General features: G+C 40.4%; 1 protein-coding gene across 3 annotated transcripts in view; it reads left to right on the forward strand.

Moving 5' to 3' along the window:
- LOC139370553 (phosphofurin acidic cluster sorting protein 2-like) overlaps nucleotides 1–18,704 on the forward strand; it is a 93,021-nt gene that overhangs the window by 49,255 nt on the left and 25,062 nt on the right. For all 3 annotated transcript variants that reach the window (XM_071110120.1, XM_071110119.1, XM_071110121.1), the window contains exons 2-9: nucleotides 4,027–4,114; nucleotides 7,037–7,126; nucleotides 7,467–7,592; nucleotides 10,560–10,722; nucleotides 11,829–11,920; nucleotides 12,294–12,377; nucleotides 15,459–15,518; nucleotides 18,215–18,366. In XM_071110120.1, coding sequence (XP_070966221.1) covers nucleotides 4,027–4,114; nucleotides 7,037–7,126; nucleotides 7,467–7,592; nucleotides 10,560–10,722; nucleotides 11,829–11,920; nucleotides 12,294–12,377; nucleotides 15,459–15,518; nucleotides 18,215–18,366 — 855 coding nt within the window. The remainder of the gene's footprint in view (nucleotides 1–4,026; nucleotides 4,115–7,036; nucleotides 7,127–7,466; nucleotides 7,593–10,559; nucleotides 10,723–11,828; nucleotides 11,921–12,293; nucleotides 12,378–15,458; nucleotides 15,519–18,214; nucleotides 18,367–18,704) is intronic.

The following is an 18,704-nucleotide window of genomic DNA, read 5'->3' on the forward strand; positions in this document are numbered from 1 at the left end:
CCTTTTGTTGGCGCGTTCAGTTCATAATCTAACCTCACCAAGCGTGTTCACTAGTTTCAGACGAAAAGTCAAAAAAAGTTTAGTTACAGTCCGTAGCAAAATGTCAAACGATGTTTAAAATCAATCTTTAGGGTGTTTTTAACATACATTTTCATTAATGTTCCAACCAGACAATTCCTTTGTCTGTAGAAATGAAGTGGACCGTAAATACCTTTCACGTGAGCGTGCCAGACCGAGGCTGCGGCACTCTGCCAGACCACTCACTCAAAGAGCTCTCATGAGCCCCTCCTTTAGAGTAGAATCCTCAAAACAGTTTCTAAATACTGTTGATATCTAGTGGAAGCCTTAGGAAGTGAAACATAACTAATATCCCACTGTATCTTCAATAGGGGCTGAGTTGAAAAACTACAAATCTCAGATTTCCCACTTCCTGGTTGGATTTCTTCTCAGGTTTTTGCCATATGAGTTCTGTTATACTCACAGACATCATTTAAACAGTTTTAGAAACTTCAGAGTGTTTTCTATCCAAATCTACTAATTATATGCATATTCTAGCTTTTACGGCTGAGTAGCAGGCAGCTTAATTTAGACACGTTTTTCATCCAAAATTCCCAATACTGCCCCTACCCCAAAGAAGTTAACTGACGTGCCTAGTTCAATAAAAGTTTAATAAAAATGTAATAAAATGCTAAGCCTCCCCTAAAGTAAATTGAATTAAATTGCCAAAAAAATTTGATCATAGTTGGGAAAGCAAATGGCTATTCTGCCCTACCAAGCAAAAAGGCAGTAACTGCTCATAGCGCGGAACTGAGAAAAATGTTTTTTATTTACCTTGGTTTCACAGTAACTTTATGCAGTTGCTGCTAACATGACCTCCATTTTCTCCAAAACACAATACAATAGAGACAGGATACTTGTCCACATGATTAAGCATGTACTTAATGTTGCAAAAATGACATTAACTAATTTCCAACCAATATTGCTGTAAAGAGAAGACAATGAAAAGACTCATCTGTCGTTGAAAGTTATCAACATTCTTAACTTAAATGTTTGAACTGTATAGCCTATCTTACTGGCACCAGCGGAGAGCATTGGTGTGTGCATATTCACTCTTTATCATTGTTGTGCCAGTTTTTGGACAATAATTTCCTCCTCCAGGTTAAATGGATGTCATGTTGTAGGCATTTTTTTCTTCCCTTCTCGTAGGCCTATTATATGGATCAGACAATGTCGTTGTTATTGATATTTTTGTCAGTGTCAGCAGAGTAGGCTACACTGTAATTTTTGTCGTATTAAAAAATATTCTGCTAATGTCTCCAGTCATATAAAGTACAGTAGAATGGCTATAAATGTATTTATAAAAGGCCAAGGACCAATCTGATGTACATTTGAAGTCAGAAGTTTACGTACACTTAGGTTGGAGTCATTAAAACTCGTTTTTCAACCATTCCACAAATTTCTTGTTAACAAACTATAGTTTTGGCAAGTCGGTTAGGACATCAAGTGCAATCAATCCCAGAACAGCAGCAAAGGACCTTGTAAATATGCTGGAGGAAACAGGTCATTAAGTATCTATATCCACAGTAAAACGAGTCCTAAATCGACATAACCTGAAAGGCCGCTCAGCAAGGAAGAAGCCACTGCTCCAAAACTGCAATAAAACGACAGACTACAGTTTGCAACTGCACATGGGGACAAAGATCGTACTTTTTGGATAAATGTCCTCTCGTCTGATTAAACAAAAATAGAACTGTTTGGCAAAAATGACCATCGTTATATTTGGAGGAAAAGGGGAAATGCTTGCAAGCCAAAGAACACCATCCCAACCGTGAAGCACGGGGGTGGCAGCATCATGTTGTGGGGGTGCTTTGCTGCAGGAGGGACTGGTGCACTTCACAAAATAGATGGCATCATGAAGAAAAGTATGTGGATATATTGAAGCAACATCTCAAGACATCAGTCAGGAAGTTAAAGCTTGGCCGCAAATGGGTCTTCCAAATGGACAATGACCCCAAGCATTCTTCCAAAGTTGTGGCAAAATGGCTTAAGGACAACAAAGTCAAGTTATTGGAGTGGCCATCACAAAGCCCTGACCTCAATCCAATAGAAAATTTGTGGGCAGGACTGAGAAAGTGTGTGCAGGCAAGGAGGCCTTACAAACCTAACTCAGTTACACCCGCTCTGTCAGGAGGAATGGGACAAAATTCACCCAATTTATTGTGGGAAGCTTGTGGAAGGCTACCCGAAACGTTTGACCCAAGTTAAACAATTTAAAGGCAATGCTACCAAATACTAATTGAGTGTATGTACACTTCTGACCCACTGGGAATGTGATGAAAGAAATCAAAGCTGAAATAAATCATTCTCTCTGCTATTATTCTGACATTTCACATTCTTAAAATAAAGTGGTGATCCTAACTGACCTAGGACAGGGAAATTTTACTAGAATTAAATGTCAGGAATTGTGAAAAACTGAGTTTAAATGTATTTGGTTGATGTGTATGTAAACCTCTGACTTCAACGGTGTATGTATGTATATATATCCCTCACACACACACTATCATATCACAGTATTTTTCTCAGTATTTGACAGCATTGGATGTTTCTTAATAATAAAAGTTCAAAATATTCTTTATGGCTTGTGGATGACCCTAGGATGGCAACAAATGAATTCTAAGTGGTTTTAATGGGCTTTCTCCATTCTAATTGCTTTACTGTTCAATGGAACTTCAACCAAAAATAATAGGACAAAACTGACAGTGAAGTAGTCCTATTTGTTGCGTTGGAATTGCATAGGAATCAAAATTATTTGTTAAATTCCAGAATTCACTTCCAGCATTTTAATTAATTTCTTAATTTCATTTCCGGTACTAATTTGTTATCATTTACATACTGTGTCACATTTCTTTTGTCTTAGTATGTCTCTATTTCTTCAACTTTTATTGACAGAATAACTATTTTCCTCTGACTGTGTGTTGTCGGCTTCAATTGCAGTTCTTACTTTCTCCACTATGGGGTAGTCAGACAATTTCAGGGGGTCTCTATTTTGCAAGCTTGCCCTCTCGAAGTTGTTGACTTGTTGTGTTAGCTAGAGGTTTTCAGTTGTTTGCAGTTTCCTACTGGCGATTGACTGGTCATTACTGAATGATTTAATGTAAGAAATCAAACATTAAAATACTGTTATAGAAGGTAAAGTAAAAATCCAAACCAGTCCATGAATGATTACCGGTGTATAGTTTTTTACGGTTTACCGCCTAGCCCTAACAAACACACACACAAACACACACACACAGTGAATACAGTATGCCTAGTCTGAATAGAATTATGCCCACAGACATTATGTCTATGAAAGCGCTACTCATCTCAGGTAGTGGGCTGAGTACCTTTTTGTTCAACACTGGTGTTTTTCTATCCTTTTGAAATACATGATCCTTCCTCACGACAGCAGCTCTTCAGAGGGGATGAAGCGGTGCGTCAAGATAATGATGTGATTATCGTGAAAAATACAAACGGTTTTTGTTATGATAGGCAGTCATGACTTTATTTCATTATTACTGCCAATTTGTTTTGTGTGTGAAATAATGAAATATGTATGTATTCATCATTTCTTTGACGTCTTTCTCAATTTCCAAGTTATCATAATACAAGGGTTGTCAAATATGAATCTATACCTTTTTATATTCTCGCTCAGCTGTACATTTATTATGCATGACTTCATCTTTTTTTTCCTTCAGCTCTATTATTCTTTTTACAGTATGTGTACATGTTGCATTTGCTTTGAAAGTACTATGCGTGTTGCCATTCATACCAGTAAAGCAGACTTCCTTTGAATTGATTTGTTCAAACATCGCTATATGTTCCATTGAAGACCCTAATGGAATATGCCTACAATAGCTTTGTTTACATGCTATCAGTTCACCACTGTATCATATATGACGATGTTTGTGTATCATTGTGCATGTTTGAAATGATCTAAATTAATGAAACAAAACTAAATCCCTTCCCTGTCTCCCCTGTTGACCACAGATTGTGCAGCCTGACCCTCAAGAAACTGATTGTCCTCAAAGAACTGGACCGAGAGCTTAGCTCTGTGGTGATAGCTGTCAAAATACAGGTGAGTCCAGTTTAAGAAGATTATGACGATTTAAGTAAGGTGCTTCGGATTGTATTAGTATCAAATGGAGTGTCCATAAAAACACAGGAACTTGGACTGCTGTTGACCGTTGAAGTCTTGCGTTATGGGATGGTTTGGTAACAACTGTTTGCATCAATTGGCTGATACTTTGTTCTGAAATGAACAGAAAAATCAAAGGACTATATCAAGGTCAATACTACTCGTCAATTTACTCAAATATGGCAATAACTAACAAAAGCTAATGGCCAACAAAAGCTCATGGTCAACATTGGAAGTGTTTTTCACTCTGTGGTCCTCCTTACAAGCTATTTCTATAATCATTGCACATATTTTCTACATCCTTTATTTCATGCATCTTAGCTGCGACGTAGCGACATATTTTTCCTTTCACACCTGACAACCTTCCAGAATCTCTCCTTCCACTAAGCTCAATAGTCTCAGAGGACTGCCCAAGCGGTTACCGAGGTGACATCTTGTTCGATAGGAACAGAGAGAGAAAGGAAAAAGATTACAGTTATGTCTGACCGTTACTTGGGGCACTCTGCATTCCAAAGTTATTCGCTTTGGTCATGGTACGGCCCAGTGCTCGCGTATTGCTCAGGGTTCTATGCAGTCAGAGAGAAATAGCATTGTGTGGTTGAACTGTGTTCTTTCTGTTCTCTCTAATTGCTGGTGGTAAATTCACTGGTCATTGAGCAGTAGATTATCAGAAATCTTTGCAATAATTCTATACACTGTACATGGCGTGCTTACCTTTCAGATGCACACAGAGATATATTGACCAAAGTGACAGTCAGTATTTCCCACTGCTTCTCTCTTCTCAAGTAACTTGGTACTTCAGCATATCTCTGAGAACACCATTCAGGTCTATTCATTTCCTCGATTGGTCATTGTAATGACTCGCTAGCACCTGTCTGCCTGCTACTTGTCAGAAAAGGGACTTAAAATGGCCACATCTGATCCTCTGATGACGGCATGTTGAGCGGCAACTACAAAAGAACCGAAAGTTGCAGCGTATGCAGGAGTTAAGACAGGTCTCGACTGCTCTTTATTCCCCATTGACAGGAGGAAAAATAGTGTGAAAAATGTTTATTCTTGGTCACTTTCTGTATCTCTAGCTACAGAACTCAGAAGACTGTGGCGATTTGGTTCCGTATGTTAAAACCCGCTAATGCATACTTGTTTTTGGACTTTTCAGTATTTTTGAATGCATTCAGAAATTAGTTAATTGTATTGTCATTGAGCTAGCCAATAGCTTTGGTTGCAGACTTGTCTGAAGTCAACACCTACCTATCCACGTAGTTGTCTGTCAGGGCCCGATGGGGCTACTCTTGGAAGCCACATGTCTGTTCTTCCTGCTCTGGGATCAATTAGCATTAATGTCTTGTAGCTAGCGCCCTTTTTTAGTTTGCTGAGTCACCATGAGGAATGCAGGTCCGAATACAGATTTTTTTCCCCATGTGTTTTGTTTTCCTCACAAACCTTCCTCCTCCCTTTCATCTCTAAAGACTGAATGTTTCGTGAAGCTTCATCACTGATAACTGTCTGCTGGTCCATTTTAGTACAGCTGTGTGCGACAGCTCATTAGAAGTGTGATGCTGACTGCTGCTGGTCCCTGTTGTCTTGTTAGCGATTAGCCTGTTGCTTTTCCAGTCAGTTAATTTGGATGTGAAGCTAGCTTAGCCTCCCAAAGGAAAACAAAACAGTCAGCATGGAGAGTTAGTAAAGCGCTAACTGACCGTGATTGAAAGTAAATAAGCTTTTCCCCCTATTTTTTTCTGTATGCCACTGGCCGTGTCCGAATTCTGGCTTGACTACTACTTACTTAAACTGCATACATATTAATCATACTATTTAGCACGTATTGTTTCGTAAAAAGTATGCTGTAGTATGCTATTTAATTTTCATGAAATCACAAGTGCAATATAGCAATACCAAACAATACACACATAATCCAAAAAGTAAAAAGAAAGAAATTAAGAAATTTCAGAACGAGCAATGTCAGAGTCCGAAAATGCACATAGTATAAAACGTCATATTTTGTGTCATGCGCGAACGTGTTGTTTCCCAGCTATTCATTGATTTCAGTAGCGCATCCCCAGATCTAAGCCAAGCAGTAAAGCTTTGTATTGAATTCCCATAAAAAAACAGAAGTCTAATAGCCAAATATCTAAAGATATCCTGCAATATTAATTGATTTCGGTAGCGCATCCCCATATCTAATTGATCAGCTGTTGTCAAAACTGAAATGAGTATGACATCCAGGCATTTAAAGTGTACGTGATTTTCGAAATGCCACATACTATAAAATGTTATTTTTTTAGGACGCAAGTTTGGGTATTCAGACACGGCCACTGATACACGATGAAAGCTGGTATTGGAAGTGGGGTGAGATGATAGAGCATGCTTGGAAAGACTCAGCGAAATGACGTTGACACGAGCAGCACCAGAGATATTGAGATGAGCGAGATGCTCTCTCACAGTCGCACGCAGTATCTGTGCACGTGTTCGCATCACGCTGTTCAAAACGTGCTAGCGAGGGCACCAAAGAAGGTGAGCCTCGTGCTTCAGTGCTCTTAGTTGTTGCGGAAATTGATCCATTATGCTGTTTACTTTCTGTATCTACATCATATCGTTGAGTCTACCTTTAAATTGGCTGGATCAGTAGGTTACTGAGGTAACATGCAACTCCAAGACCCTGTCCAGAAACAACCCCTAAACTTTAGCCCCTACCTTCTAGGCATCGTTGGCAAACACTCACGTTTTAGAATTTAGTTTCTATACACGTTTCTCAGGGAAAGGAACATTGCAAAGTCAAAGTGTTACCACCAAATGTCTTTGTTTCAGTCACCATTAGATCCCTAACTCTCTCTGTACCTCTCCTTAAATCTTCCGCCACAGGGGTCCAAGCGCATCTTGAGGTCCAACGAGTATGTCCTTCCCCCAGACGGACTGATGGAGACTGACCTTGAGCTAACATTCTCACTCCAGGTATGGCCAGGTTAACATGGCTTTCAAAAGTATCAAAGGGTGATCCGTTATGTGACTGAAATATGTATTTTCATTAGCCAACGGTTGATGTACTAAATTGTACTAAATCTTGCTAAATTAATGGTAGTGCCTGTGTAAACATATCATACCCCCTTTTTTAGTTTTAGTGTATTACCTACACCTCAGGTTGGCGTTCAAAGCCCATCTGAGGTGGCGGATCTGAAGGCATCAAAGAAATGACTGACTGAAGAAAAACATTGTCATGGCTACAGACATGATGTAAGGTGTGATGTAACCTCCTGTAACACCTGTGTGTTACGCCCTTTTCTGTCCCCCCTAGTATCCCCACTTCCTCAAAAGGGACGCCAACCGATTGCAGATCATGCTGCAGAGGAGGAAGCGATATAAAAACCGTACCATCCTGGGGTATAAGACCTTAGCTGTGGGCGTCATAAATATGGCAGAGGTAAAGACAACAGCTTAATATTTGTGACCATTTTTTTTTATCACAACAGCATATGAAGTCAAACGCACATTGCTTGTCATGGGGTTATACATCCGTAACTATGTAAACGGGGCCCATGGTGCGAAATACGGGGGAGCCGGGGGGGGCTCAGCTCCCCTGAATGCAACAAAAGTCCAACTTTGGGGGTCTCTCTAAGTAATGCTAATTTAACCATTCTCCTTTTCATTTAAAATGCAGTGGTAAATATGTTTTACAGTGGTAAATATGAAAATAAAATCTTCCAATGACATGAACACCCCCACCTCTTTTTTTTCATGGTTTAAACATTATTTCTTTGTGGCAGCGCTGTCCATCCAGTAGTGCTGAATTTCGGCTTTAAATGAGCTCCTTTCCTCATAGATTTTCCTTTGTACTTCCTCATTTTTTTGCCATTTGTTTGCCATGCGTCCTTGAGAAAAATAGCCTTTATTCCAATGCATTTCAGGTGTCCCAACTTTTCAGGCTACAAAAAAGCTAAATTTGTCAGCAAGACGCATCAATTAAAGTAGGCCTAATCAATGGCAATCAATGGCAATCACAGAATATCATTAGGCACACTTTTTGGTGTTTTGTAACAGATGTCTATTTCCATTCATAAAATGGCACGAGTATGCAGTCTGGATGCTGGAATTATTTTGGAGTGGACAAACATTCCTACTTTTTAAAGAGATTTGTTTGACAATCAGATGAAAATATCATGACTGGTTGTGTTCATGTCACATTAAAAGGTAATCCATTTTTACAGTTTAAATGATGCCTTTATTATTAAGCGTGTGCACTCAAAACAGGCTTTAATTCGCACTCTGGCAGGGCCCATACCTCAACACATACCCCAGCAAACACTTATACCTCAACACATAGCCTGCCTTTACTGGTCTCAGAGCATTTCATATTATTCTGTACGTAAATTCGAAACACTCCATTCAGTATGATATGTTTTGTGTGATATGCATTACTTTGTGGATGTCCTTCATCCATTTCACATGATATGTTACGCATTACAATTTGTTTGATATGTAAGAATTGCAATTTGTATAATCTGTTCGGAATTTTCAATATGTATGATATGTTACGAATTCCAATTTGTTGTGGCTAACATTGGCTAGGTTTCTAATGCTAATGTATATCATAGCTAGGCTAGGGGTTGGAGTTAAGGTTAGGTTAGGAGGTTGGTTAAAGTATTAGAGTTAGGAGTTATGTTAAAGGGTTACAGTTAGGGGAAGGGTTAGCTAACATGTTAAGTAGCTGCATAGTAGCTAAAAAGTAGTACATATTTGCAAAGTTTCTAATTATCTAAAATGCTAAAGTTGTCCATGATGAAATTCTAACACACAACCTTTGGGTTGCTAGACGTTTGCGTTATACGCCTACGTGCTACTCATCCACCTCGACCCACCACCCTCCTTTCATTTTTGTGTTAAGTAACCTTCTGTCTTATGTAACCATACCAAATGTAACATATCATACTGATGTATATTATGTTATGTCTAGTCTATGAGATCAGGCTGCTCTACCAGTTCCAATTCAGAATCCATTTTTAGCCAGGTCTGTGCTAAATTCAAAGTTGGCAAAGCAAGAAGGAACCTATTAACCGGCCATAACAAGGAACTGTAACCGAATGCATAAAGTGAACAGAAGCGATATTCAGAAACCCACTATTTGAAATTGACTGAACACCAGCCAATGTCATTATATGCACATCCATGAACTATTCCGCACAGCCACCAGCCAACATTAAACAATGCCCCCGGATGTAGGCATGCTTCCCCATTCCCCCAATTACATTACAGGACTACCATGGCTACATTTCCTCAGGTCTCCATCCGCAATACACTCGCAATTAGTTTCAAACTCCGCCTCCGCAAACGGCTAAATAATACAGCATGCCGGAGAGAATGAGATGTAGAGATGTGACTGCATGAACAAAGTGCTATCAGGCTTTCTCTTGGGTTTGAATGACAGCAGTGATTGGAGAACATTTGGGGCTTTCATTCTCGACGCAACCTGCCCGAAGTGATTGATGGTTAATGAAACTCCAGGGCTGCCTCTCAAATGGCACCGTATGCGATTTGGTACACAGCCTAGAGCTTAGAGCGAACTGTGTCAAGGTGAGAGGCACAAATCCGATTTGGTGAGACATGAGGAAGAAAACATGGGGAGGAAAATAAAGCTGCCCCGTTTCTAACAAAAACTGTGTGCTTCAGTTGAACGTGCGTGTGTATGTGCAAATTTATGAATGTGTGTGTGCCTGCGCTTGCGAGCTTGTGTTTATGGCTGTGTGTGTGTCTGTGTGTGTCTGTTTGTGTGTCTGTGTGTGTCTGTTTGTGTGGTGTCTGTGTGTGTTTGTGTGGTGTCTGTGTGTGTGTTTGTGTGGTGTCTGTGTGTGTTTGTGTGGTGTCTGTGTGTGTGTTTGTGTGTGTCTGTGTGTGTTTGTGTGTCTGTGTGTGTTTGTGTGGTGTCTGTGTGTGTTTGTGTGGTGTCTGTGTGTGTGTTTGTGTGGTGTCTGTGTGTGTTTGTGTGTCTGTGTGTGTTTGTGTGGTGTCTGTGTGTGTTTGTGTGGTGTCTGTGTGTGTGTTTGTGTGGTGTCTGTGTGTGTTTGTGTGTCTGTGTGTGTGTGTGTGTGTGTGTGTGTGTGTGTGTCTGTGTGTGTGTTTGTGTGTCTGTGTGTGTTTGTGTGGTGTCTGTGTGTGTTTGTGTGGTGTCTGTGTGTGTGTTTGTGTGGTGTCTGTGTGTGTTTGTGTGTCTGTGTGTGTGTCTGTGTGTGTTTGTGTGTCTGTGTGTGTGTCTGTGTGTGTCTGTGTGTGTGTCTGTGTGTGTCTGTGTGCTTCTGCATTATGTATTTTACTCAGGTACTCATTGTTCTGTATGAATGAACGCAACAACACTTGTATGTCGCTCACACACTTCTCTGTCCTGACTTGTGTTTAGGTGATGCAACACCCGACAGATGGAGCCCAGATCCTGGGTCTCCATAGCAACGTGAAGGAGGTGCCGGTGCGTGCGGCCGAGCTCAGTGTGTATTCCCTGTCCAGTCAGCCCATTGACCATGAGGACGGCAGCGGGCAGACAGGGACCAAGGCCAAAGCCTTAGGTGGGGACCTGGAAATCAGTGCTTATCATCACAAGTGTTTGGCCCGCACACTAAGGAAAGCTATTCATCCTGAAAACCAATGTTTTTGGCGTTATTTAATTGCATAAAGTATCCTTATCCGAGTCAGAATGGCCCTTGGGGCAGGAGCCTATCTCTTGTTTTTGTAGCATGAGTCAGCTTGATGTACAAGTACACCCGCTGGACTGGACACTAGTCTATCTCATGGTTTTTAATTGCATAAAAAGTGCATATTTACATTGCACTTAGCCTGACGGTCATGTGAGTGAAACCATTTCCTTGGCAATTGCACATTTTAATAGACATGTGTTTCTATATTGACAGCTTGTTTTCACAAATGTTAACTTTTCTAAAGAAAATGCTTTTGAAAGAAACGTATTCTGTGTAGCCTCTCAGTGTCTCAATGTTTCACTCGTCCTTGTGTAACTCTAGAGATTTCCATACATTCACTACTTAAACGTCTATTTACTGAAGTGCAATAAGCCCACCACAGACCCACTAATCGCCCCATGGGAAGGGTCCTTCCTACATATTGCCTGTGTCCACAGACCATCATTACTAACGGTGCCTATACCCCTAACCATGACAGCTTAAGTACATTAGGACCAATGTTACTGAGGGAAAATGCAGGATATTATTTTCAGTGGTTCTTAAGGCGGTTACTGCCTGGCACATGATGCTCCCTTAGGATCCTCGTGCTCCCAGAGCCAAAATGGACGCTGAGTAAACGATACAGATGTCAGCTGCACTAATGTAAAGGGATTCACTGTGAACCTGACGGCCCGCACCCCAAAATAAAATCATCTGTCAAGGATGCAATATTAGCCAGATGGCCGGCAAGCTATATGAAATCTTTTGAAAAATGTTACTAAACTCACTCATTCATTAATTATATTTTCCCTTCCTTGAGGAAGTATGGAGTGATATTAGAGGCATTTACACTTACTTGACCTCTTCCTTTTAGCTCAGAGCCTCTGAGTGGAGCAATGGAACATAGACATTTAAAATCAATGCTAAATTCCCCACAGTTTCCCAGTGAGTGAATGGAGAATTGACATGTAAACATTTGTTCTTGTCTTTGACCCCAGATCGCTCCCCAGATATGGATAACTACTCAGAGGATGACGACGACAGCTACTCTTCGGAGCAGGAAGCTAGTGACGATGCTGTTCAACCAGTGGTGAGACACAGCAAATCTTACACTTAGCTGTTGGGGAAGATCTCCAGCTCTAATTATCTGTAATGGACACCCAAAAATACACACTGTATACTGTCGTTGTGTAAGAGGATGGAATGTAAGGGACTTTCTATGTTTGTGCTTTTCTTTTAACTAAACTTCTGTCTACTATTCATGTGCTCAGTAGCTGCAATTTAGCAGTACGCCCAGACCTTGTTTTGAGAACAAACACTTTATTGTTCTAGCCCAGCATTAACACACCTGATTCAACTAATCTTGATGAGCAGGTGTGTTAGTGCTGGGCTTGGAACAAAAAGGTACATTCCCATGGGTTGTAAAAACACTGATCTTTAAGACACAAAACTATATTTTATAGGACCTGTACGACGAGGATGATGATGGACAAAGGAAGCCAAAGAAAAACCGGAGGAAAATGATTCGAACAACATCCATGACAAGGGTAAGGATGGGGGAGCCTAACTATATCAACAACTTTACAATGGGGTTGGATAAATTCATTCAAATACACATCAAGCCTAGCTTGTAAGTTTATTTTAGTGCAGAGAGAATGAGAATAGCCCCAGCATAGAGCCCTGAGGTACAGCACCTGTTCGTGTGATGGCAGGGTCTGCAGGTACAAACTCTTAGAAGGGGATTGTTTTCAATTATGTGTTTTTCATACCATGCTTTTTCATACTATGCATGTTGACTCACTTAGAACAGCACTGTCAAATCCTTTTGAGTGCCCTTCAGAAAGTATTCGCACCCCTTGACTTTTTCCACATTTTGTTTTTACAGCCTAAAATTAAAATGTATTCAATTGAGATTTTGTGCCACTGATTTACACACAACAAGTGACATTTTGTTTTTAGAAACGTTTACAAAAATGTAAAGCTGAAATGTCTTCAGTCAGTAAGTATTCAACCCTTTTGTTATGGCAAGCCTAAATATGTTCAGGAGTAAAGATGTGCTTAACAAGTCACATAAGTTGCATGGACTCACTCTGTGTGCAATAATAGTGGTTAATATCATTTTTGAATGATTACCCCCATGTCTGAGGTGGCAGGTAGCCTAGTGGTTAGAGCGTTGGGCTTGTAACCAAAAGGTTGCTAGATTGAATCCCCGAGCTGACAAGGTAAAAATCTGTCGTTCTGCCCCTGAACAAGGCAGTTAACCCACTGTTCCTAGGCCGTCATTGTAAATAAGAATTTGTTCTTAACTGACTTGCCTAGTTAAATAAAGGTTCAATTAAAAATATATATATTTAAAATATATATGTCTGTACCCCACACAATTATCTGTAAGGTCCCTCAGTCGAGTAGTGAATTTCAAGCACAGATTCAACAACAAAGACCAGGGAGATTTTCCCGTGCCTCGCAAAGAAGGGCACCTATTGGTAGATTGATAAAAAAATATATATATATATCCCTTTGAGCATGGTAAAGTTATTAATTACGCTTTGGATGGTGTATCAATACACCCAGTCACTACAAAGATACATGCGTCCTTCCTAACTCAGTTGCCGGAGAGAAAATAAACCACTCAGGGATTTCACCATGAGGCCAATGGTGGCTTTAAAACAGTTAATGGCTATGATAGGAGAACACTGAAGATGGATGAACAACATTGTAGTTACTCTACAATACTAACCTAAATGACAGAGTGAAAAGAAGGAAGTCTGTACAGAATCAAAATATTCCAAAACATGCATCCTGTTTGCAATAAATGTGGCAAATAAATTACATTTTTGTCTTGAATACAATGCATTATGTACAATGCATTATGTTTTGGGCATATCGAACACAATATATCACTGAGTACCACTCTTATGGGTATGTTATGGGTATGCTTGTCATCAGCAAGAACTAGGGAATTATTTCGGGGGATAAAAATAAATGGATTAGAGCTAAGCACAGGCAAAATCCTAGAGGAAAACCTGGTTCAGTCTGCTTTCCAACAAACACTGGGAGATAAATTCACCTTTCAGCAGGTCAATAACTCAAGGCCAAATTTACATTGTAGTTGCTTATCAATGCGACTTTAAATGCTCCTGAGTGGCCTAGTTACAGTTTTGACTTAAATCGTCTTGAAAATCTATGGCAAGACTTGAAAATGTCTGTCAATTACTAAAAAGCATCTTGTCAGAGCTTGAAGGGTTTAAAAAAGAACAATGGGCAAATATTGTACAATCTAGGTGTGTAAAGCTCTTAGAGACTTACCCAAAAATACTCACAGCTGTAATCGCTACCAAAGGGGATTCTAATTATTTTATCAATATATATTAGTGTAATATTTTTCATTCGTCTTTAAAAAATGAATCTTTAATATTACCAAATATTTTGTGTAGATCGTCAAAAAGAAAAAAAGACCATTAAATCCATTTTAATCCCATTTTGTAACTCAACAAAATGTGGAAAAAGTCAAGGGTTGTGAATACTTTCTGAAGGCACTGTAAGTACAAACTACATTTAAATGCAATACAGTTTTTCGGTCCCAATTCAATGCCTTGCTTCTGATAACTTTATGCTCAGGTTTAGTGTGTGTTGTCTCGAAAGTTCCAAGCCAGTGCAAATGGGTGCAGTCATCAATAGTCCACTGTAATCTCTTTAAGGTGTGTCTGTGTTAGGTCTGCTACTCAGTCTTGTTCTTTTCGGGGATGGCACAGAAGATGTCTTCTGTCCCCTAAATCCTTATCTAAGCAGTAGTGACAGGAGAGTTGTCCTGGAATGAGTTCAACGTCCACTTTTAGACCAAAACGCTGTGTAGATGACGCAGACACCAACTAAGGATACAAATTAAGCAGGCACCAACACGCACAAACTGAGACCTACACATGGTAGCTGGTAACACACACAGACATACACACACAAACATAAATCACAAATAAACGCACACTTTAACAAATACTTTTCCCTAGGTCTTGGTATTTGCTTCAATCAATAATCCTTAATGTTGTTAATAATGACATGTCTGGCTCTCTCCAATGACCTGATGTGCCTTTGGTGAATCAGCGAATCATGCACACATAAGTTCACCGAGGTCGAAGCCACTAAGCCGTGTGAACATTAACCGACTTTTAATGGTGCATCCTAGTGCTCTTCAGATGCTGGCACTCTTCAGATAAGCATATTAATGGGAGTAGGGTGAAATTGCCCCTAGACATTGATTTTGGGTCAGTTTAGTTTTTTCCCAATGATTAAATATTGTTAGGATTGGACAAGGGGTAGCTTTTCCTAGATCTTTACCTATGGGAAACTTCACTCCGGAACGGTGAAGACTAGACTCAGAAGTCTATTGTGATAACTTCACTGTGATTTATTGAGCTCTCAGTATTCTAGAGCTGTCATCCCATGAGTTTGAAGACAGCTTTGTTGGTTACACTGATGTCTCTGAAAGATTAGCTTACGTCATGGAGTCAGCAAATGGGGATCACACTAAAAATGATCGTTCTGACAAGTTCTTGGTGTACTCTTGTTGACACCAAACTCTCTCTTCCTCTCCCTCCCTCTCCTCCACCCTCTCTCTCACTCTCATTGTACAGCAACCCAATTTCAAACAGAAGTTTGTGGCCCTGTTGAAGCGATTCAAAGTGACGGATGAGGTTAGTACTGCACGCTTCAACTGTTCTGTTATATATGAATAACACGCTGCAAGGGATTCATCTGCCGCTGCTTCAAAGTTTTTGTAGAATGCTACAAGGTTCATAAAGTGTTCTTCATCTGTCCCTGTAGGAGAACCCTTTCTTGTTTTCGGGGAGAAGCATTTTTGGTTCTATGTAGAATCCGTTCACCGAATGAAGAACCCTCAAATAACCATTTTGTGAAAAGGTTCTACCAACCAAAAAACTATACCATTATACCATGCAATCTGTTAATGAAGTCCCATATATATGGAGCGTATTGTCTTTGACCCTTTCTGTTTACAGATCAATCTAATTGATTTAAGCACTTTTGCTACTGTCGGCCCACTGTAGTCTCTTTAACCTAACCTCGCTCGCTGTCTACCAGTCTCGCCCTGAGAGCGCCGCTCTCCTTTATCACCTAACTCCTTAATGATATTACCTCTCCTTCAAGCAGGAAGTGACCTAAGTAGGAAAGGCAACTGTGGTATCATTTGTATGTCCCAAATGGCACCTTATTCTCTGTATAGTGTACTACTTTAGACCAGGGCCCATCTCTCACTATGTAGTGAGTAGGGTGCCATTTGGGACACAACCCATGGTTCAACGTGTACAGGCCTGGCTGGGTTCATTAACGGTTGGTTATGTGCAGGATTGGATCAACATACCTATTTTACTGACAGGACATTCTATGGAACAGTTGGTTGACCCCGGTCACAGCTTTGTCATGCATCCTGTCGTCGGAAGAAATAAATAATTGAAAACCTTTGGAAAAGTATTGTCCATTAGAGCCAGTGTTTCACTTTGTTCGTCTTCCCTAACACAAAGTTGTGCTTCAGCGCCTGCCAAAAATGTAATCATAATTACATACTTGTAAATTACTCATTGAGTGTCACTTCACTTGGAACTGATGAGAGTAGCAGGGGTGTGGGAGCCCTTGATTGGCAGCACTAGTTTATTACTGCACCAATCCAGACGTTTGGTTCGTTTGTAAAAGCCAATCACAAACTATGAGCGTCATTTGAGTCAAAATAAATTGAGATATTCAGCTAGTGAGAATATGAGGGGAAATGAATGATTCTTTCTGCAACAAATACTACATTTAAGATTTACAACAGAACGCTGATTTATTATCGCTTAGCAGTGAGTTTTTAATTGATGTTTCGATATTTTTAATTGGTCTCATCTCAGTCGGTAATGATTCATAAAAGGCACAGAGACAACCAAGTCGGTAATGTATGGCCTGTGGGAATTCATTTAAATTAATCAATTTTGTTTTGTGCTCCAAGTCATTTCAGAACTAATTGACAAATAATATAAATACTCTCCTAGTTGAAAGAACATTATCTGTGTTATATGCATACTGTCTGCATATTCCATTACAATAGCTTGTGTCAGTGTGTGCATGTACGTATCATGTGACAGTGTGTGCATGTGTATGCATGCACACGGTATTCCAAATAACTGTTATAGCTGTTAGTCAACTTCAACGGGAAATATGGAAAACTTCCAATTTCCTCCTTTGAGACCTGTCATGTTTCCAAAGAAAACAAATTGCTATTGTAGAGAAAATTAATTCATCATGTTGTTACAATAGCAGTATGGCTAAAGATATATAAACTTTATTAAGTACACCCATCTAGTACCGGGTTGAACCCCTGTTTGCCTCGAGAACATCCTGAATTCTTTGTGGCATGGATTCTACAAGGTGTAGAGTTTAAACATTGATCTGTTGGTATCAAAGGACCTAACCTACGCTAGGAAAACATTCCCCACTCCATTACACCACCGCCACCAGCCTGTACCGTTGACAGTAGGCAGGATGGGGCCATGGACCCATGCTGCTTACTCCAAATCCTGACTCTGCCATCAGCATGATGCAACAGGAACTGGGATTCATCAGACCAGGCAATGTTTTTCCACTCCTCAATTGTCTAGTGTTGGTGATCACGTGCCCACTGTAGCCACTTCTTCTTGTTTTTAACTGATAGGAATGGAACCCGGTGAGGTGGTCTGCTGCAATAGCCCATCCGTGACAAGGACCCATTAATTGTGCGTTCCAAGATGCCTTTCTGTACACCACTGTTGTACTGCGGCGTTACTTGCCTGTTTGTGGCCCGCCTCTTAGCTTGCATGATTCTTGCCATTCTCCTTCGACCTCTCTCATCAACGAGCTGTTTTCTCCCACATGACTGCCGCTAACTGGATGTTATTTGTTTGTCGCGTGATTCTCGGTAAAACCCTAGACACTTGTGCGCGAAAAACCAAGGAGGCCGGGCCGTTTCTGAGTTACTGGAACCGGCACGCCTGGCACCGAAGATCATACCACGCTCAAAGTCGCTTAGGTCACTCGTTTGCCCATTCGGACATTCAATGTAACAGTAACTGGATGCCTGTCTGCCTGATTTATATAGCAAGCCATTGTCACTGTCTGTAGGAGCGAACCATTTTTGTGAACAGGGTGGTGTATTTAATAAACTGGTGGTGTATGTATACTATTTTCTGAGTTACCAATGCTACTCTGAACTTTCAACTCCATCAGCCAAAGGAGTTATTCCTTGCCAGTGTGCTATTACTTGCTCTTTGGAAGTGATTTTATTGGTTGATGGATGGATGGATAAAAGATTGACTGATTGATTGATTGACTGATTATTTCACTGTCCATTTGTTGTTGCTAGGTTCTGGACTCGGACCCAGTGGACCAGACCCAGGAGGTGGAGGAGGATCTGGACCTGCTCTATGATAGTCTGGAGGTTTACAACCAGAGTGACAGCGGCCCTGAGATGGAGGACAACGAGAGTGTCCTTAGCACGCCCAAACCCAAACTCAAGTAAGGTTCTTCAAAATGTTATCAGTACTGTACACCTTAACTAAAGTAAGGCCCCACAGAATGTCCCAAATACAGATAAACCCAAATTCAAGTAGGGCCCCACATCATGTCGCCAGATATGGCCGCACGAAATGTTGTGAGTACAGCTAAACTCAAACAGGGCCCCATATAATGTTCACACTTTAGTCAAAGTGAAGACTCATATTTTCCACAGTGTTAAGGGCAGTTTATTTGTGCATTGTTACTGTACATCAAATCAAAAGAGAGAGAAAAGAAAGTCGCTGCAGGGGAGAAACGTGAAAGACAACTGCAGCTGAATGACTAGTATGAAAACATCA

Source organism: Oncorhynchus clarkii, chromosome 17, assembly GCF_045791955.1.
Source record: "Oncorhynchus clarkii lewisi isolate Uvic-CL-2024 chromosome 17, UVic_Ocla_1.0, whole genome shotgun sequence".
Lineage (NCBI taxonomy): Eukaryota > Metazoa > Chordata > Actinopteri > Salmoniformes > Salmonidae > Oncorhynchus > Oncorhynchus clarkii.